Raw genomic sequence first — 18,457 nt, 5'->3', positions numbered from 1 at the left:
AAAATGACAATGTATATTATTATCAGCTATTACGGACATTGCACGTGAGATGGCTGAGACGAACGCGTGCCATCAGACAGAGAGCAAGACTGATATTTACTGAACGCAGAACGAACCTCGCAAAAGACTTTTAAAAATGCCAGTTGAAATAAAATGCTGCGTGAGCTAAACCAATAAGCATGTTCAGCGCCCAAGTCCCGCCCTCGAAAGTTCCTGAACTTTGAAAAAGTACTACCTCGCGAGCAGGGCCGTTTGGAGGGGGAAATATTTACCCGGAACTTCATTTAGACCCTGGTTCCTGCGGTCTAAACACACTGAGTACCACCCAAAGTTCCTGGTTCTTGGGTAAAGTTCCTGTGGTGGAAACGGGGCTCTAGTTTGCTTTATTCTACTCATAATCAGTTTTGAATGCTGTCTGATATAATACAGTTGTTTTGTTTGTATTCTCAGGAGGCAACAAATTTCAATGCTGTTTTGAGGGCAAAAGCCAAGGGTTTCCTCAAAATAGGCAAAGTTGGTGGAGTGCTCAGGTATTGCTGCCTTCTCCATGACACCATGTATTAACTGAGCAACCTCAAGTCACTGCAGAGGTCAGTGTCAATCCTGGCTGAAGCTCAGAGCTCCAATTCCTCCACTCAGGCCGTCATAGAAAAGTCAAGGAATGTATCATATAGTCCACAATTTATGATTTGATTTTAGGTTGTGTTGGTGTGTTTTCACCTTAGTATAAATAAAAATAAATAAAAAGATGCCCATCCATCTACCTCTGCACAACTGTAGAGCTGGGCCTAAGCTGAGAGCAGTGCTGGACACAGACACCTATGAGGTAGTCCTCCTGAAGCCTACTGATGCCGATCATCATGACATCCAAGGAATGACCTAATCGATTCTCTATGCAGGGTTGATCGTTGCTAGATTTAGTGATGTGAACAGTGGTGTCTTGCAGCCAATGCGGCTGACCAGTTTCAAGTGCTGGCCAGAGGCAGACACACGTTCAGGTTAGCAATTCAAATGTAAAAAGCGAATCTTTACACATTTTATGTTTTAAGACAACTGTTTAACTTTTCCCTTTTGTTCTCAGATTCTGGTGATGAAAATGTAAACAAACTCATCAGTCACTTCCGACCTCTTTTATGCTCTGCTGGAGTGGATGTGGAGTTGATCCCTGATCAATGGACAATTCTCAAGACTGAACTGTACACAGCAGGATTCAGCCAAGGTACTTTATAGAAGGACGTTTTAGAAAAAGAAAAATCTGATTTACCTGATCAGCAGCATTTTTAAACAAGCGCTTGAAAAGTTCTCATGCTCTATAGAAATGTCTACTATTGTGAGAGTTTTATTTTGTTTATCAGGAAGCAGAGTAAATATAATTTGTTAAAGGAACAATCCAAATATGATGCCATCTTTTAATAACTAAAGTTGCATTCAAAAATGTATAATTGTTTAAAAGTGCATAATACATATTTTCTGTCTGACCCTGTTGCAGGAACCTTTAAAAAGACCTGGCCTACTGTGAACAGAATGCTGTGCCATCTGTGTCCTGGTGTCCCTGATCTTTTTGATGCTATCCTCACCATCCCTGCAACTACAGCTGATTGTGAAAGAGGGGTCAGTGTTATGAAGCAGGTAAAGAGTGACTGGCGCTCACGCCTAAAAGGTGAGGCCCTTTCTGACCTTCTTAAAACCCAGTTATGCTCACCTGACATTAAATACTTTTACCCAACCAAAGCCATTAACATCTGGCATGCTGATAATTTGCGCTCACGCAGGCCTGACTTTGTGTGCAGACATGGGACAAAAGGAACAGAGAGTGGCACAGATTCTGATGGCAACCTCTGAAGAAGAAGAAGAGCTCTGAAGTCATTTGATTCAATAGACTCAATAGATAGGAAATTCTGATTGGCTGGTAACTTCAGAAAGTTACCAGCCACACTGGCTGGTGATCAAAAAAGTTAATTTAGAAACCCTGAGTATCAGTATGTTTTAGGGAACATTCTAGTTAGAACTAGAGCTTAATCAGCTCCAACCATGGAGAGACTGTGTATCTTTGTATGTGCACAATATTCTATTACAGATCAGTGTACCACATTCATCCTAAAGGAAATGGGTGACCTTGTTGTTCTGGACAAGCTGGCCCTTGCTCCAGCCTTGGAAGGTCACTACGGGCCTAATTCCGGGGTGAAAGCTTCAACAAGTGACATGTCTATGGACATGTCTATCATATCTGATTAACTGACAATGTGTGGACATTTACCATGAATTCCTTTTCCAGCAATGTTTCTTTAACAAAATACATTTCTCCGAAAAATGAATGTCTTTGTGATATTCAGTGATACTCAGGTGATATTGTTTCTAGTCATGAAACGTCTTGGTTATGTCTGTAACCTTAGTTCCCGGAATGGGAACGAGACGCTGCGTCACTGCTCTGGGAACGCCTCTGCGTGATTGCATCGTGAAGCACGTATGCAATCAGTCCAATGGAGAGACGGAACGTCATAGACGGCTGACGTCATCGACCCGGAAACTATAAAGCCTGCCAGCAAACACATGCCCCAGCTTCTGAAAAGGCCCGAAATAAGCCGCTAGAGGGCATGGCATACATGGGGAGTATGGCCAGGTGACGCAGCGTCTCGTTCCCATTCTGGGACGAATGGGAATGGTCTGTACGGTTACAGACGTAACCGAGACATTCCGGTTCAAGGAACTCAAGCTGCGTCACCTCTTTGGGAACGAGAATACCCACGTCCCCATACGAGCCGGGTGCCCGCCTGTTGAATTGTCTAAGGAGCGAGCACCCGAGCCCCAGGTGTAGAATTTATGTCTAGTTCGTAGAAGAGAAGTGCGCTGACACGGTGCCCCCAGCGACAGAAACCAAGGGTACTTCCACATAACCAAGGCGCGGAGACACCGCTGTGTGACCTTGATTACACGAAAGGGGTTTCCCCTCGGGCAATATCCCTTGGTCTTGAGCCACCACTGTAGCAGTCTCATGTGCAACAGGCTGCAAGGAATCACGTTGGCCGCTGCTGCCATCAGACCTAACAGTCTCTGGAACTGCTTTACAGTGAGTGACTGGTCTAGCCTCAGCCCTCTGACTGATGAGAGAATCGACCCTATACGAGGCTCTGATAGGCGGGCCCGCATAGAAACCGAATACCAAATCACCCCCAAATACATGATCCTCTGGACTGGCGAAAGTACGCTCTTCTTGGAGTTGAGCCTCAGCCCCAATCTCTCGATGCTGGGCCGCCACACAAGCTGAATGAGCAAGAATCAACCAATCGTCTGCTTGGTGACTTCAACATCTATCTTGATAAACACCTAGCCACAGACTTCAGCACTCTACTGACTTCATTTGACTTTAATTTAGTATCTACTACAGCTACTCACAAATCAGGTAACCAATTAGACTTCGTCTACGCAACTGCTCCACGGACAACACTTTAGTTACTCCATTTAACACCTCAGACCACTTTCTCATCACTCTTAACCTCATACTGACTCCTGATACAACACACACTCCTACACAGATTAGCTTTCGGTGTAATCTACGCTTTCTCTCTCCCTCTCGCCTATCCACTATGGTTTCATCTTCACTCCCTCCACCTGCTCAGTTCTCAGCACTGGACGCTAACAGTGCTACTGACACTCTTTGCTCCACTCTAACATCCTCCTTATACAGTTTTTGCCCCCTTTCCTCCAGACCAGCCCGCCCCACCCCATCTGCCCACTGGCTGTCTGATGTTCTCCGTGAACATCGCTCTGGACTCGGGACAGAGAGGAAATGGCGGAAATCTAAAAACTATACTGACCTTACCTTGTATCAGTCTCTTCTCTCTTCTTTCTCTACAAATGTCTCCACTGCTAAAACAACATACTACCACAACAAAATCAACAATTGCTCTGACTCTCGTACACTCTTTAAAACATTATCGTCTCTCCTTTGTTCTCCTCCTCCCCCTCCTTCATCAACTCTTACAGCTGATGACTTTGCATCATTTTTCACAAACAAAACATCTCTCATCAGCAACCAGTTCTCCTCACCACAAACTGACACGCACATCTCAACAACTAACACGAACACGCTTCCATCCTTCTCTCCACTCACCGAGGCAGATATTTCTAAACTCATCCTTTCCAATCACCCTACTACCTGTCCACTTGATCCTATACCCACTCACCTCCTTCAGGCCATTTCTTCTTCAATCACTCCTGCACTCACTCACATTGTCAACACTTCTCTTCACACAGGAACCTTTCCCACAGCATTTAAGCAGGCTCGGGTAACCTCACTGCTTAAGTAACCCTCTCTGAATCCAGCCCTTTTAGAAAACTACAGACCGGTATCCCTTCTGCCTTTCATTGCATAGACACTTGAGCGAGTTGTGTTCAATCAACTCTCTCTGTTTTTTGAACAGAACAACCTCCTGGACAAAAACCAATCCGGCTTCAAAAGCGGCCATTCGACTGAGACTGCCTTGCTCTCGGTAACTGAGACTGGCAAAAGCAGCTTAAAAATCCTCAGTGCTCATCCTGCTGGATCTGTCTGCTGCTTTTGACACAGTTAACCACCAGATACTCAAGTCAACACATAAGAAGACGGGGATCTCAGGAATTGCTCTCCAGTGGTCTTACCTCTCTGGTAGGTCCTACAGGGTGTCATGGAGAGGTGAAGTGTCTAAGTTACATAAATTAGCTACTGGGGTTCCCCAGGGCTCAGTGCTTGGACCACTTCTCTTCTCCATCTACATGTCATCATTAGGCTCTGTCATTCAGAAACATGGCTTCTCCTATCACTGCTATGCTGATGACACTCAACTCTACTTCTCATTTCAACCATATAGGAAAAAAAATGAACCGGAGTGGTGCTTGCAACACTGAGTTTTTACAGTTAATGCCCAGAGCCCCCAGTCAGCTAAAACGGCAGCTTTGGGGACATAAACGTAAAGGTTGTCTTTGTGCCTCTTAACATACACAAAATGCAATTAAAATATCTGTCCAACATGAACAGGGCCCTTACATGGCAACGAGATGCGTTTAGCCACTTAGCCATTGTTTAAATTCATCTAAACATTGTGCATTGAGGCTCCCACGAGCCTCTGATAAGCGGGTCTGCATAGAGACCGAATTCCAACTCACGCCATAATTATTTTATTCTCTAAACTAGAGAAAGAATGCTCTTCTTGGAGTTGAGCCTCAGCCCTAACTCCCTTGGTTGTGCAAGAACAACATTTCGACATTGAACCGCCAGACAAGCTGACTATGCAGTCAGCAAAATAGAGCATGCAGATCCCCTGCATATCCCACACTCCTCATGAACATGCGGGGTGAAAGAGCTAGACTAAAGGGAAACACCCGATATTGATAAGCTTCTCCACCGAAAGCGAACCTCAGGTATTTCCTGTGCTGCGGAAGGATGGAGACACGAGAGTATACATCTTTGAAATATAACCAGTCCTCGGAACTGATTTGAGATCTACACAATCTGTTTGAGTGTAAGTATCCTGAACCTGTGATTTGCTATTCAGCAGATGAGGATGTGCAGATCTAAAATAGGTCCATCCTTTGGCACGATAAAGTACTGGCTGTAAAACCCTGACTCCCAGTCTGCTAAAGGGACCCTCTCTATAGCCTCTTTTGCAGCAGAGTCTGTACTTCTTGAGTCATAAGCAGAGCCTGCTTGGGGTGCACCAGTGTGGGTAGGACCCTGTTGAAACTGGATGGATGAAACCTGAATTGAATGACGTACCATTTTTTGTATAATATGCAGGACCCATCAAGATACTGTGCCTTGTGAAAGTATTCGGCCCCCTTGAACTTTGCGACCTTTCGCCACATTTCAGGCTTCAAACAAAGATATAAAACTGTAATTTTTTGTGAAGAATCAACAACAAGTGGGACACAATCATGAAGTGAAACGAAATTTATTCAGAAGTTCAGTGAGGATCTGTGAATGATCCAATGTTGACCTAAATGACTAATGATGATAAATAGAATCCACCTGTGTGCAATCAAGTCTCCGTATAAATACACCTGCACTGTGATAGTCTCAGAGGTCCGTTTAAAGCCCAGAGAGCATCATGAAGAACAAGGAACACACCAGGCAAGTCCGAGATACTGTTGTGGAGAAGTTTAAAGTCGGATTTGGATACAAAAAAGATTTCCCAAGCTTTAAACATCCCAAGGAGCGCTGTGCAAGCGATAATATTGAAATGGAAGGAGTATCAGACCACTGCAAATCTACCAAGACCTGGCCTTCCCTCTAAACTTTCAGCTCATACAAGGAGAAGACTGATCAGAGATGCAGCCAAGAGGCCCATGATCACTCTGGATGAACTGCAGAGATCTACAGCTGAGGTGGGAGACTCTGTCCATAGGACAACAATCAGTCGTATACTGCATAAATCTGGCCTTTATGGAAGAGTGGCAAGAAGAAAGCCATTTCTTAAAGATATCCATAAAAAGTGTTGTTTAAAGTTTGCCACAAGCCACCTGGGAGACACAACAAACATGTGGAAGAACTTTTGGCAACAATGCAAAACGTTATGTGTGGCGTAAAAGCAACACAGCTCATCACCCTAAACACACCATCCCCACTGTCAAATATGGTGGTGGCAGCATCATGGTTTGGGCCTGCTTTTCTTCAGCAGGGACAGGGAAGATGGTTAAAATTGATGGGAAGATGGATGGAGCCAAATCCAGAAAACCTGATGCAGTCTAGCCTCACAAGCCATACCAACATCAAGATGTTTGGTCTGGAAACTCACCATTGACAGCGCTGAATCCGAAGGGGCGGGATAAACGGTTGTCTTTCAAACTCCCTCTGCACGCGATAGGATAGCGCTACCACCAACCAGAGCAACGAAGGTGAAACAGATCATTCAGAACATTCACCGTATCCGGTCAGCAAAACTCTGAACACATCTTCCCTTTTTAAGAATGACTTCAGTGCCGTTCTTTGTTCTTTTCTCAGAGAAAAGCTTAACTCCAAGTCTTCCAGAGTCCGTTCGACAGTTTCTGTGTTGACTAGAAGCACGCAAACGCAACTCGGCCATCGTCATTATGGCCCCGCCCACCGACTCTATACACGATGTGATTGGCCCGGCAAGAGTTAGGCGAATACAGCTCAGAAGGGTATTGAGAGTTGCTAGACGACACTCACGGGCAGATTAAATTTGCTGCCGCTAGGGTGCGTCTAGATTTTTAGGCTAGATGGAGTCTGCAAAAGACCTGAGACTGGGACGGAGATTTGTCTTCCAACAAGATAATGATCCAAAACATAAAGCACAATCTACAATAGAATGGTTCAAAAATAAACATATCCAGGTGTTAGAATGGTCAAGTCAAAGTCCAGACCTGAATCCAATCGAGAATCTGTGGAAAGAACTGAAAACTGCTGTTCTCAAACACTCTCCCTTCAACCTCACCGAGTTAGAGCTGTTTTGCAAGGAATGGGCAAAAATTTCAGTTTCTCGATGTGCAAAACTGATAAATACCCCAAGAGACTTACAGCTGTAATCGCAGCAAAAGGTGGCGCTACAAAGTATTAAAGACCCTGTAAAGTCAAAATTAAGTATGTGATCTGAGTTTGTCACACCACAGAAAAATGATATTAACCACCCAGCCAAATTTGAATGATAATAAAAGTCGCCAAGTAAATAAAAGAAGAGATCAAAATCTTGAAAAAATTAGCAGTATTCTCTGCTCTCAAACGTTGTGGGCGTGTCCGCTGGCCGCGCCGAAACCACCACCACTCGCGGGAAAGCTACCTCCACCTCACTCAAATGCCATATATGTTTGAGCCTCCAGAGCTAGAAACAAACTAAGGTCGGTTTCACAGTCACACTGCACACGTTAGCAGGGCATAAGCAGCGCGTGTTTTTTTCGGCGCCCATGTTAACAGACTAGAGCATTCATACCGTTTACTAATAATACTCACCGTTAATAATCACACAAATTATTAAACCCAGAGGCATATTAAGGTTACTTTTATCATGTAAACTACCTATACAACATGTAATATGCATGTGTTTTTGGGACAGAGGGGAAAACGGTCGAATTTGCAGCTGTAAAATGAAAAGTGTAGAGGATCGTGTGTGGGGTAAGGACACAGGGGTCGGCTGGACTACTGACGTTTTATTTGTAAACTCAAGGTAATTCGTGTTGGCACCACAGTGCAAGCTCAACTCAATCATTCATCGTAATCACTTCCGGGTTACGGTCATCCGGGAACTCTGGGGGAAAACGTCAGTAGTCCTTCTCTCTCTCCCTGTCTTCCGTTTCTCCAGGGCTCTTGTACTCTCCCTGCGCCAATTACTAGAACGAGAGACAGGTGTTTGTAGTTTTTGTCCAACCCACTCACTTACCACCCATCTCCCGCCTTTCTCTCCCGCTGCAGACCTCGCTGAACCACGCCCCCTCTGCCACGATCATAAATCAAAGCACAAGAATGAAAGTGTCGGAGGGAGAACGAGCCGTGGTTCATCTGCGCGAGAGGAACGCTGCCGGTGTGAATGCACAACAGCGCGCGGCTCCCGCTCTGCTCCTGCCCTGCCAACGCACTGGTTGCACGTGCAATGTGAAACCGGCGCTAGAGGACATTGACATATTCGATAACCAACATCATCCCCCTCGATCTGCAACAGAATGGTCCGTGCTTTTTTCTCTCCGTTTTATGCAATTTAGCTAGTTATGTAACTAGCATAAACGTAGCCAAATTAAGTTAGGCTAGCAATAAATAACATAGAATAAAGTGTATTTTAACACTTTATAGTCACATATCAAACTTAAAGATATAATACAGATATTACAGATATAATATATACAGGTTTACAGATATAATAGTTGAAATCACTTGTCATATTGATGTAACTTATATAAACAAAACAAAATCATGTTAGAGGGTTGCAGGATTTAGTTACTGTGGACTAATATAACGTTACCTGCTGTAATTATAACACAAGCACACAAGGAAACTTACACTCATTGGTGGGCACGTAACGTTACTGCGGATGATGTCTGCACCGGCTGTCGGTGAGACGTGAGGATGAAGGCGGGAGATAGTCAGTTCAGCCCCATTCACCAGTAACAGCGGATTATCAGTGAATCCCAGTTGTCTCCGACGAAAGTTTATAAAACTATCCTGTGTAAAATGATCACTACAGAGGCGGTTGTTGGTGGTGATCCTCAGCTCTCCATCAAAGTGGTTCTTCATAAAATGAATCCACCTCTTCTTGATATGATCGTTTTTCGGATATTTAAATAAGGACACCGACCTGTTTTGTAAGTGACTACATCCAGGTAACGCATTTCCGCAACGAAGGCATAGCTAGCTAGCAAACTGTAGGCTATAGTAACTAATAGTACTCGCGATTGAGCAGCAAACTGATGTGAATGTGCTCTAGTTATGAGCCTCAGTGCGTCATCGACAGTAGGGGCGGGGCCAGGAGCAGAGGCTCCAGTGCGTCATCGACCCACCGTTTTAGCCCCGCCTAGAAAATCCGGAGCACAGCAATGGTGAAAAACTGTTTAACGGTCTAACTCCACAATTTAGTACTTCACAGTTCACAGTCTTTGCAATGTGTTTTAGCAATACATTTCTAACATTTATAATGTGTTTAGAATTCTTTCATAGAATTGCCTTCACAGGGACTTTAACTTAGGGGGGCCGGATAATTTTCCACGCCCAATTTTTCAGTTTTTGATTTGTTAAAAAAGTTTGAAATTTCCAATAAATTGCATTTCACATCATGATTGTGTCCCACTTGTTGTAGATTCGTCACAAAAAAATTACAGATTCATATAATTTTGTTTGAAGCCTGAAATGTGGCAAAAGGTCGCAAAGTTCAAGGGGGCCGAATACTTTCGCAAGGCACTGTATATTCGACAGATTCTCCCACCCCGCCAGAAAATCTACTAAGGGTACCAGCCTCTCGAGACCTCTGATATACTACGCACCGCGAGCGCAGCACCCTGAAGTGGCAAACCGGCAGGGAGCAACTGCCTCAACAGTGCCAATTCCCTCCTTGGAGGGAATTGGATTCAGCTCTGTTTGAGTGTGCCTGTGTGTCTACGCGCTGACAAGAGGTATTAAAATAGACAAAGAAAAAAAATCACTCGCTGCTCTTGAATAAAGTAATAATACAGTAGCTTTCAATCAATGTATATTGTATATTGAAGACTATGTAGTTTTAATTTTAGCCTACATTCATTCAATTTCATACTTAAATGCCACTGTAGACCTACATCTCTGAGCTGCCACTGTAAATCTTATATATATATATATATATATATATATATATATATATATATATATATATATATATATATATATATATATATATAAAGTGTTCTAAGTTGTTTCGCCACAAATTTCCGTCATCGATTATACAGCCAGGCACGCTTCAACTTCAAGTAACATCCACAAGACTTTCCATCTATCTACCAATACATCACATGATTGGTTTTCCAAGACGACAATTAAAGACACTACAAGACTGTCAACGAATCAAAGCACCATGGAACCCCTCTGCAGCCAGGACCAAGTAAAAAGGAATCCCCATTCAAAGACAATATGAGATACAAACACAGCCTGGATGCCAGCCGAATTATGCCCGAACAGAAACTGTTCGGACCAATAAAATTGTCAGGGCGGGCTTTAGACGATGAATGTACAATGTAAAATGGTAAAATGTGTGTTTGGGGGGTAAAATGTGTGTTATTTTAGCAAGGCTGCCTGCTAAAATTCCTGGGTCTATATATCACATAATTGAGGTTACTTCAACCCGTGGACATAGAAAACAAGCCTCGGGAAAACACAGATTTGGCCACACAGTGCAGTTGAGTTCTGTTGACATTTGACAACTAACGTTATGTGTTGCTTCGTTGCTTTGATTGGTTGTAGGTTTATCCAATTAAGGTCTTTCCTGGTTCGGTTGAAACACCCCATAATCACAGCCCAATGGAACAGTATCAGACTCATATTCTGACTAGAATTGAGTACGAGTATAGAATAGAATAGAATTGGCCACGCCAGAACCTTGATATGCTTCTTACAGAGCCACTCCTTGGTTATCCTGGCTGTGCTTCAGGTCATTGTCACATTGGAAGACCCAGCCTCGACGCATCTTCAATGATCTAACTGAGGTTGTTCCCCAATATCTTGCAATACATGGCCCCGGTCATCCTTTCCTTAATACAGTGCAGTCGCCCTGTCCCATGTGTAGAATAGGATGGTGTTCTTGGGATGGTACTCATCATTCTTCTTCCTCCAAACACGTTTAGTGGAAATCATCTCTGGATCATCTAAATGGTCATAGACGGGCCTGGACATGTGCTGGTTTAAGCAGGGGAACCTTCCATGGCATGCATGATTTCAAACCATGACATCTTAGTGTTTTACCAACAGTAACCTTGGAAATGGTTGTCCCAGCTCTTTTCAGGTCATTGACCAGCTCCTCCCGTGTAGTTCTGGGCTGATTTCTCACCTTTCTTAGGATCATTGAGACCCCACAAGGTGAGATCTTGCATTGAGCCCCAGTCCGAGGGAGATTGACAGTCATGTTTAGCTTCTTGCATTTTCTAATGATTGCTCCAACAGTGGACCTTTTTTCACCAAGCTGCTTGGCAATTTCCCCATAGCCCTTTCCAGCCTTGTGGAATAGTACAATTTTGTCTTTAGTGTCTTTGGACAGCTCTTTGGTCTTGGCCATGTAAGTAGTTGGATTCTTATTGATTGTATGGGGTGGACAGGTGTCTTTATGCAGCTAACAACCTCAAACAGGTGCATATAATTTAGGATAATAAATGGAGTGGAGGTGGACATTTTAAAAGCAGACTAACATGTCTTTGATGGTCAGAATTCTAGCTGATAAACAGGTGTTCAAATATTTATTTGCAGCTGTATTATACAAATAAATAGTTTAAAAAATCTTACATTGTGATTTCTTACATTCCTCACTTCCTTTCTGAAACACGTGTGAATGAGGGTGTGCATGTGTTTGTGTTAGATATTAGTTTTATGTGTTAGAATAATCAATAAAGTGTTCTTTTGCTATGTTCTTACAAATGTAATATCCTAAACTGCTGATCTATGTTACCTGTCTATTGTAGTGTTTCAGTACTGTGTAGATATTAATATCCACTGCAGAGTTGATGGTTACGGTCTGTTCAAATGAACGCTGCACTCTAAAAACTCCAATTAATATAATGTTGGAAGAGCAAAAAAAATATAATGTTGAACTAATTTTCTTACTTGTGCTAAGTTAAGAAGACTTATTATATTAAGTCTGCAGAAATATATTTGAAAAACATTGAATGAATTGATATTTTCAAATCCAGTTAACATTTAGAATTGCAAATGTTGACTGGACTGAAAAAACGCAAATCCAGTCAACATTTTATAAAAGTAGCCTATATGGCCAACACAATATTTTACACACAATATTTTACTATGGTAAATAGATTTTTGTTTGTGCTGTTGAAATGGACTGTTAGAAACATCTGATAAAATAGCCAATATCAGAACAATATTTGTGAAATTAGATGTATTTTCGATGTTTTGTTCATGATGGTATCTGCATTATAATGAGAAGATGGATCCTACAACACTTACATATTACATATTTAATATACATATATAATTCATGAACATATGTAGTTAATTGTGGCATTTAATCTGCCTAATTTTAATGAATACGTACAAGAGCTTGTTTGACTACGCGAAAGGATCTGTATTGCTCGTTTGATTTCGCGGAAGCATCTCTGGAGTACTTTGATCCGCGGAAGGATACAGATCATCAGCAGCAGGAATTTTGAGGATGAAGTTCACGCGTCAGGTGTTAATGATTAAATTGCAGACAAATATGTCGAACATATTAGGCTTGTGTGGATATTTAACGTTAGACTTGAAGTAAGAAGTAAATTAGAAGTAAATATATCCAAGGGAAATGGGGATTATTTAGGCCTAAGTGATGTCTACGTCAAGTTCACTCCTCATCGAATAAATGATTTACGTTACGTTAATGTGGTCTTTAACCATGTTTAAGTAATAACACATATTTTTGTTTTAAACTATAATACTATATAATGTATTTTAGATTTAATCTCAGCGTGTTGTGTGCTATTTTTGTGTCAGACAAACTTTCTCTCATTAGCTATAGGCCAAGGTGCCGTGGTGATGATTTTTATACGTGCAAATTTACTGAAACATGTCAAACGTGTAACTTAATGTAGGTCAAATAATGTACGCTATTTAGGGTTACGTGGTTGTGATTTTTTTTCCGCATTTCAACTTTTGAAATTGTCCCGTAAATTAAGGGAACAACATAACCATGAATACTATGATTAAATGGCGCTCATTTCATCGTCCTCACAAGTGGGACGAATTCTAAACTTTATTTTAGTCACACATGCAAGTCAATTCTTGATATTGATAAAATGTATAAAGAATATAATTTTTTTATTATTATTATTCATTTTTCTCTTTCTTTCTCCAACAGGGTGTGACCAAGATATCCACTGATGCTTTGTCGTTGCAGTTTCTCATCCAAGCCAGTCAGTTCTTCTTAAAGGGAGAGTTAACCCAAAAAATGTAAATTCTGTCATTTACCCTCATGTTGTTCCAAACCTGTATGAGTTTCTTTGTTCTGCTGAACACAAAATAACATATTTGGAAGAATGTTTGTAACCAAGCAGATGGAGCAACCATTCACTACCATAGTAGGGGGGAAAATACTATGGTAGTAAATGGTTGCTCTATCTGCTTTGTTACAAACATTCTTCCAAATATCTTATTTTGTGTTCAGCAGAACAAAGAAAATTATACAGGATTTAAACAACATGAGGGCGAATTAATGACGACAGAATTTTCATTTTTGGTGAACTATCCCTTTACCAGCTGAAACACTGGCAAGTAGCAAGAATGCTCCACTGAATCTACTTTGACTGTGTGTGTATTTTCAAAACTAAAGGTGCATTAAAGACATTAAAGAAAAGTGACAAGGGCTTTGGTCATTTTTTTTATTATTTAAAGAAATTTGTTATAAATGCAGATGAAACAATGTGCTTTAATTTGTTTTTATCCTCGCTATAACATGTTGTAATGAGTTCCACTGCAATTTCTAGTAACAATTAAAACCATTTAAAAATGAAACCTCTAATTAAAACGTTTTAGTTGAATTAATTATAAAAACAGGTTGAGTAAACGTACATTTTAAAGTTGAAGTCAAGTTTGAGCCAACTAAAAATTATTAATTCAATTAACTTTAAAAATAATTGAGCAAACATACATTTCATGTTGAAGTCACATTTGAGCCAATTAAAAAATATTAATTCAGGTAACAATTTCCAGAACGAAATTGAGTGAACGTAAAAAATCTGTGGAACTAGTTACTAAATAATAATTAGTTGAAAGCACTAGTAATTTTTTACAGTGTGGATGGGTCATTTTCTCAACCGTAAAATCAATCTTTCAAAATTCCCTATAAAAGAATGAATAATTTAATTTGACCTAAATGACCTGTTTCCCTTATACAGATCAATTAAATAACTAACCCAGAATCATGTTGTTAAAACTAACCCAGATTATTGTAGCCATGAACTAGCTCAACTTACAGCTAAAAGCCCCAAAACATTAGTACTAACAATAATATTTATATATAGACACAAAATAAACGATTTAACTTTGATGAGTTTAACTACAAAGCAGGAATTGCCATTAAGTTCTTACATCTATATCTACATTAAGTATTTTTTTCCTGCTCTAAAATAATATTTTTCAATGATATTTAATTCTGTGTTAGCCACAGCGCTCTACTTAATCACATGGAATAATGACTAAACCAAGCATGTGTTAAGTGAATGAGATAATTTGTAACTAGTTCCTAATTGGAGAAATTGTTACAATTAACCTGTGTTACAACCATCACCAGTGTTGTGCAAGTTACTTCCAAACTGTAATATTTTATAGATGACTTATTACTGCTATTTAAAAGTAATTATTTACATTATAATATTACTGTCTCCGAATTGTAATGCATTACATTACTCCTGTATTACGTTTGAGTTACTTTCACCAAAAAACTACAGTAGTAGCTTTTAACATTCTAAAATGTAGGCTACCAGAGAGCATTTTACATCCAGTAGAAGGCAAAATAATGAAGCATAATGACTGTGGGCTATCCAGGCTAACAAAATAGAATTGGCTAAATTAATACTCAAGACAATGCAAGAAATCATGACAGACAGAATCACAAATGATCCAATTCTGTTATAAGTATTGCAGAGGTAAAGTGATTATCTGGCAATATCTGGGAATAGCTTAGGTCTGTTCATATACACAACAGAACTGTGTGCAAACTCTAATGTTATGACAATATGCGCTTTTTTTTTTTATTGTTGCAACATCGATAGTTATCTTGGTTTTAGACAAAGGTTGCATTTGACTGCATTTGCATTTGATTATTAGCCTACGTTCTTGTCCTTATCTCTGACAAACTCTAAGCAATGCACATGTCCATCTCGCGAATATAGGCCTACAGTAGGGATGTGATGGTGTGGAAATTTTCCCACCGGTTAATTAAAGTGTGATGTGATGTGACAACACCAGTAATAACGGTATCTGGGCTTTTAAATCAGTATATCTAACTGAAACGAACATTCCCACTCAACATGGCCACTCAGGCATTAATAACGGGAGTGGATGCAAAGCGAGTGCTTTCAATAAATTTCTATGAAAGTTAAGCTTCCATATGTTTCCTTTTTCGTTTTATTATTTTTTTATGTGTAACCCAAGCGTTACTGAAAATGTACCAAGTAAAATATTACTGAAAATGTATTAGTAATGCCTTACACCACTGCGTTACAGCATATAGTATTAATTTACTGTAATGTATTACTTTTGTAACAAGGTTCCTCCCAACACTGACCATCATCAGTCTCCCCTATATTTATTACAGATGAAAAGGCATGAAAACACTTTTTTTAAATTTACATAATTTAACTCAAATTTGTTTTGTAAAGAGCATAATACTCACAGAGCCTTTCTGCAGTTGATCACAGCTGCTATCATTCTCCTTCTACCCTCCTCTGTTGTGTTGTACTTCTTGAGGTCCAGCTCATCTATTACCTCATCTGATATCTGAAGCATGTAGGCTATTGCTGAGCAGTGAGCAGCAGAGAGTTTATTCTTAGCAGAGTGTTTCTCTGATTTCAGAAACTCCTGGATTTCTCTGAACAGAGTCTGATCGTTCACTTCAAGCAGACAAAGGAACAGATTGATGGATCTGTCAGCTGAGATATATTTGTCACTTATGATTTTGTTTTTAATATAATGTGTGGTTTTCCTGATGGTCTCTGAGCTGTTCTCTGTATGTGTCAGTAGATCCCGTAAGAGTATCTGACAGGATTCCAGTGAGATGCCCAGCAGGAATCGCAGAAAGAGATCCATTCCTCCATTCTTGCACATTAGAGCTTTTTTGATAACTCTTTTATGCAGATTATGCAGTGAATCAAATAGTGTCTCTGTAGTGCTACTTATAAAAAAGTAAAACGCATAGAAAGCAGCCAGAAACTCCTGAAAACTCAGATGTACAAAGCAGTAGACTTTCCTCTGATGAATGACAGATTCCTCCTTAAACATCTCAGTGCAAATCCCAGAATACACTGCCTCAGTGATATCTATGCCACACTCTTTCAGGTCCTCCTCATAGAACAGGACATTGCCATTCATCAGCTGTTTGAAAGCCAGTTCAGCAAGTTTCACAACTACTTCTCTGTTGGACTGTAGTTTCTCTGGATCTCTCTCACCATACTTCTGATTCCTCATATTGATCTGAATAAGTAGGAAGTGGATGTACATTTCAGTAAGAGTTTTAGGGATTTCTGCACTGTGATCTTTGAGAATGTTTTGAAGAACAGTGGCTGAAATCCAACAGAAGACTGGTATGTGGCACATGATGTGGAGGCTTCTTGCTCCTCTAATGTGTGAGATGATTCTACTAGCTTTATGCTGATCACTGATTCTCTTCCTGAAATATTCCTCCTTCTGAGGGTCAGTGAATCCCTGAATTTCTGTCACACGTTTTATGTATTCAGAGGGAATCTGATTGGCTGCTGCTGGTCTGGAGGTGATCCAGATGAGAGCAGAGGGAAGTAGCTCTCCTTTGATGAGGTTTGTCATCAACACATCCACTGATGAAGTCTCAGTCACATCAGAAACTTTCTGACTGTCTGAAAAAATCAGTGTAATTCTGCTTTCATCCAGACCATCAAAGATGAAGACAACTTTACACTCCTCATAAATCTTTGAGTCCAGATCTTGAAGTTCGGGATAAAAATCAAGCAGAAGTTTGTGAAGGCTGAACTGCTCATCTTTAATCAAGTTCAGCTCTCGAAATGGAAAAACAAACATGAAATCTACATTCTGATTGGCTTTTCCCTCAACCCAGTCCAGAAGGAACTTCTGCACTGAGACTGTTTTTCCAATTCCTGCGATGCCTTTAGTAAGAACAGTCTTTATTTCTTCTTTCCTCTTTATTTTCTTTGTATTAAGTCCTGGTTCAGGTAAAATATCAAAGATATCATTGCAATTGATTGGAGTATCTTGTAAGTTTTGTATTCTTGGTGATTTCTCCATCTGTGAAACCTCATGTTCTTCATTCACCCCTTCACTCTCTCCCTCTATGATGTAGAGCTGTGTGTAAATCCTGTTCAGGAGGGTTTGAGTTTTTGGGTTCTCTTGTTTTATTCCCTCAAATACATTCTCATATTTGTTCTTCATGCTGGCTTTATGGGTGTCTTTGACTCTCTGCAGGACATCATCCACTGGTTGGTTTGAATTCTGTTGTAGGTCTCCAGTCTGATCATCTCTTTTTGCACTGCTGAAATGAGGGGAAGAGTAGTACATCATAGTAAGTGCTCTTACCGTTTTTTTTTTATTATTATTTGCTTTGGTACTGTTTTCACAAAGTGTACAAAATTCTTAGCACAAAGCTCAGAACTTATTACACTTGTAACACACCATTGTAACAATGGTCAAAATCACCCTTGTTGCTGAATTAGTTACAGTAATACCGGCGATAGATGGCATCTGTACTTTGGTTAGCATTTATAAGAGTGAATCAGGTAGGGGTGACCCCGAATAGTCGAAGATTAGATGCATCGATATGCGGAGCCAGATTCGACCACCGATCTCACAGACGAATCGTCGCAGGATTTTTGAAACGAGGATCATACCATTTTGGCAACATGGGGGTGCTCAATATTTTAAAGATGCGGGGGTTAGCTTTCGTATCCGGTGTGCAACCCCTTTAAGAGTGCTGAGCGAAGCAAAGCTCAGCGCCACGCCTTTAAAATTAGAACACATTGTTTTCAATGAGTATCCACACAATGACGGCAGCATTCGCGCCTGTCCGCGGCGACTCAGGAAGTTGTTTAAAATCCTGCCGTGCCACAG

General features: G+C 40.7%; 1 protein-coding gene across 5 annotated transcripts in view; it reads right to left on the bottom strand.

Moving 5' to 3' along the window:
• The window catches only part of LOC137038577 (NLR family CARD domain-containing protein 3-like), an 85,012-nt gene that overhangs the window by 47,991 nt on the left and 18,564 nt on the right, over positions 1 to 18,457 (bottom strand). For 3 of the 5 annotated variants that reach the window (XM_067413260.1, XM_067413257.1, XM_067413259.1), the window contains exon 4: positions 16,038 to 17,882. In XM_067413260.1, coding sequence (XP_067269361.1) covers positions 16,038 to 17,882 — 1,845 coding nt within the window. Of the gene's footprint in view, positions 1 to 16,037; positions 17,883 to 18,046; positions 18,134 to 18,457 lie in introns of those variants that run through there. The other 2 variants (XM_067413261.1, XM_067413258.1) reach the window with 2 other exon arrangements.

This window comes from Pseudorasbora parva, chromosome 13 (assembly GCF_024679245.1).
Source record: "Pseudorasbora parva isolate DD20220531a chromosome 13, ASM2467924v1, whole genome shotgun sequence".
Taxonomy (NCBI): Eukaryota; Metazoa; Chordata; class Actinopteri; order Cypriniformes; family Gobionidae; genus Pseudorasbora; species Pseudorasbora parva.
Note: the sequence above shows the minus strand (reverse complement) of the source record. Positions and strands in the feature narration are given on the sequence as shown.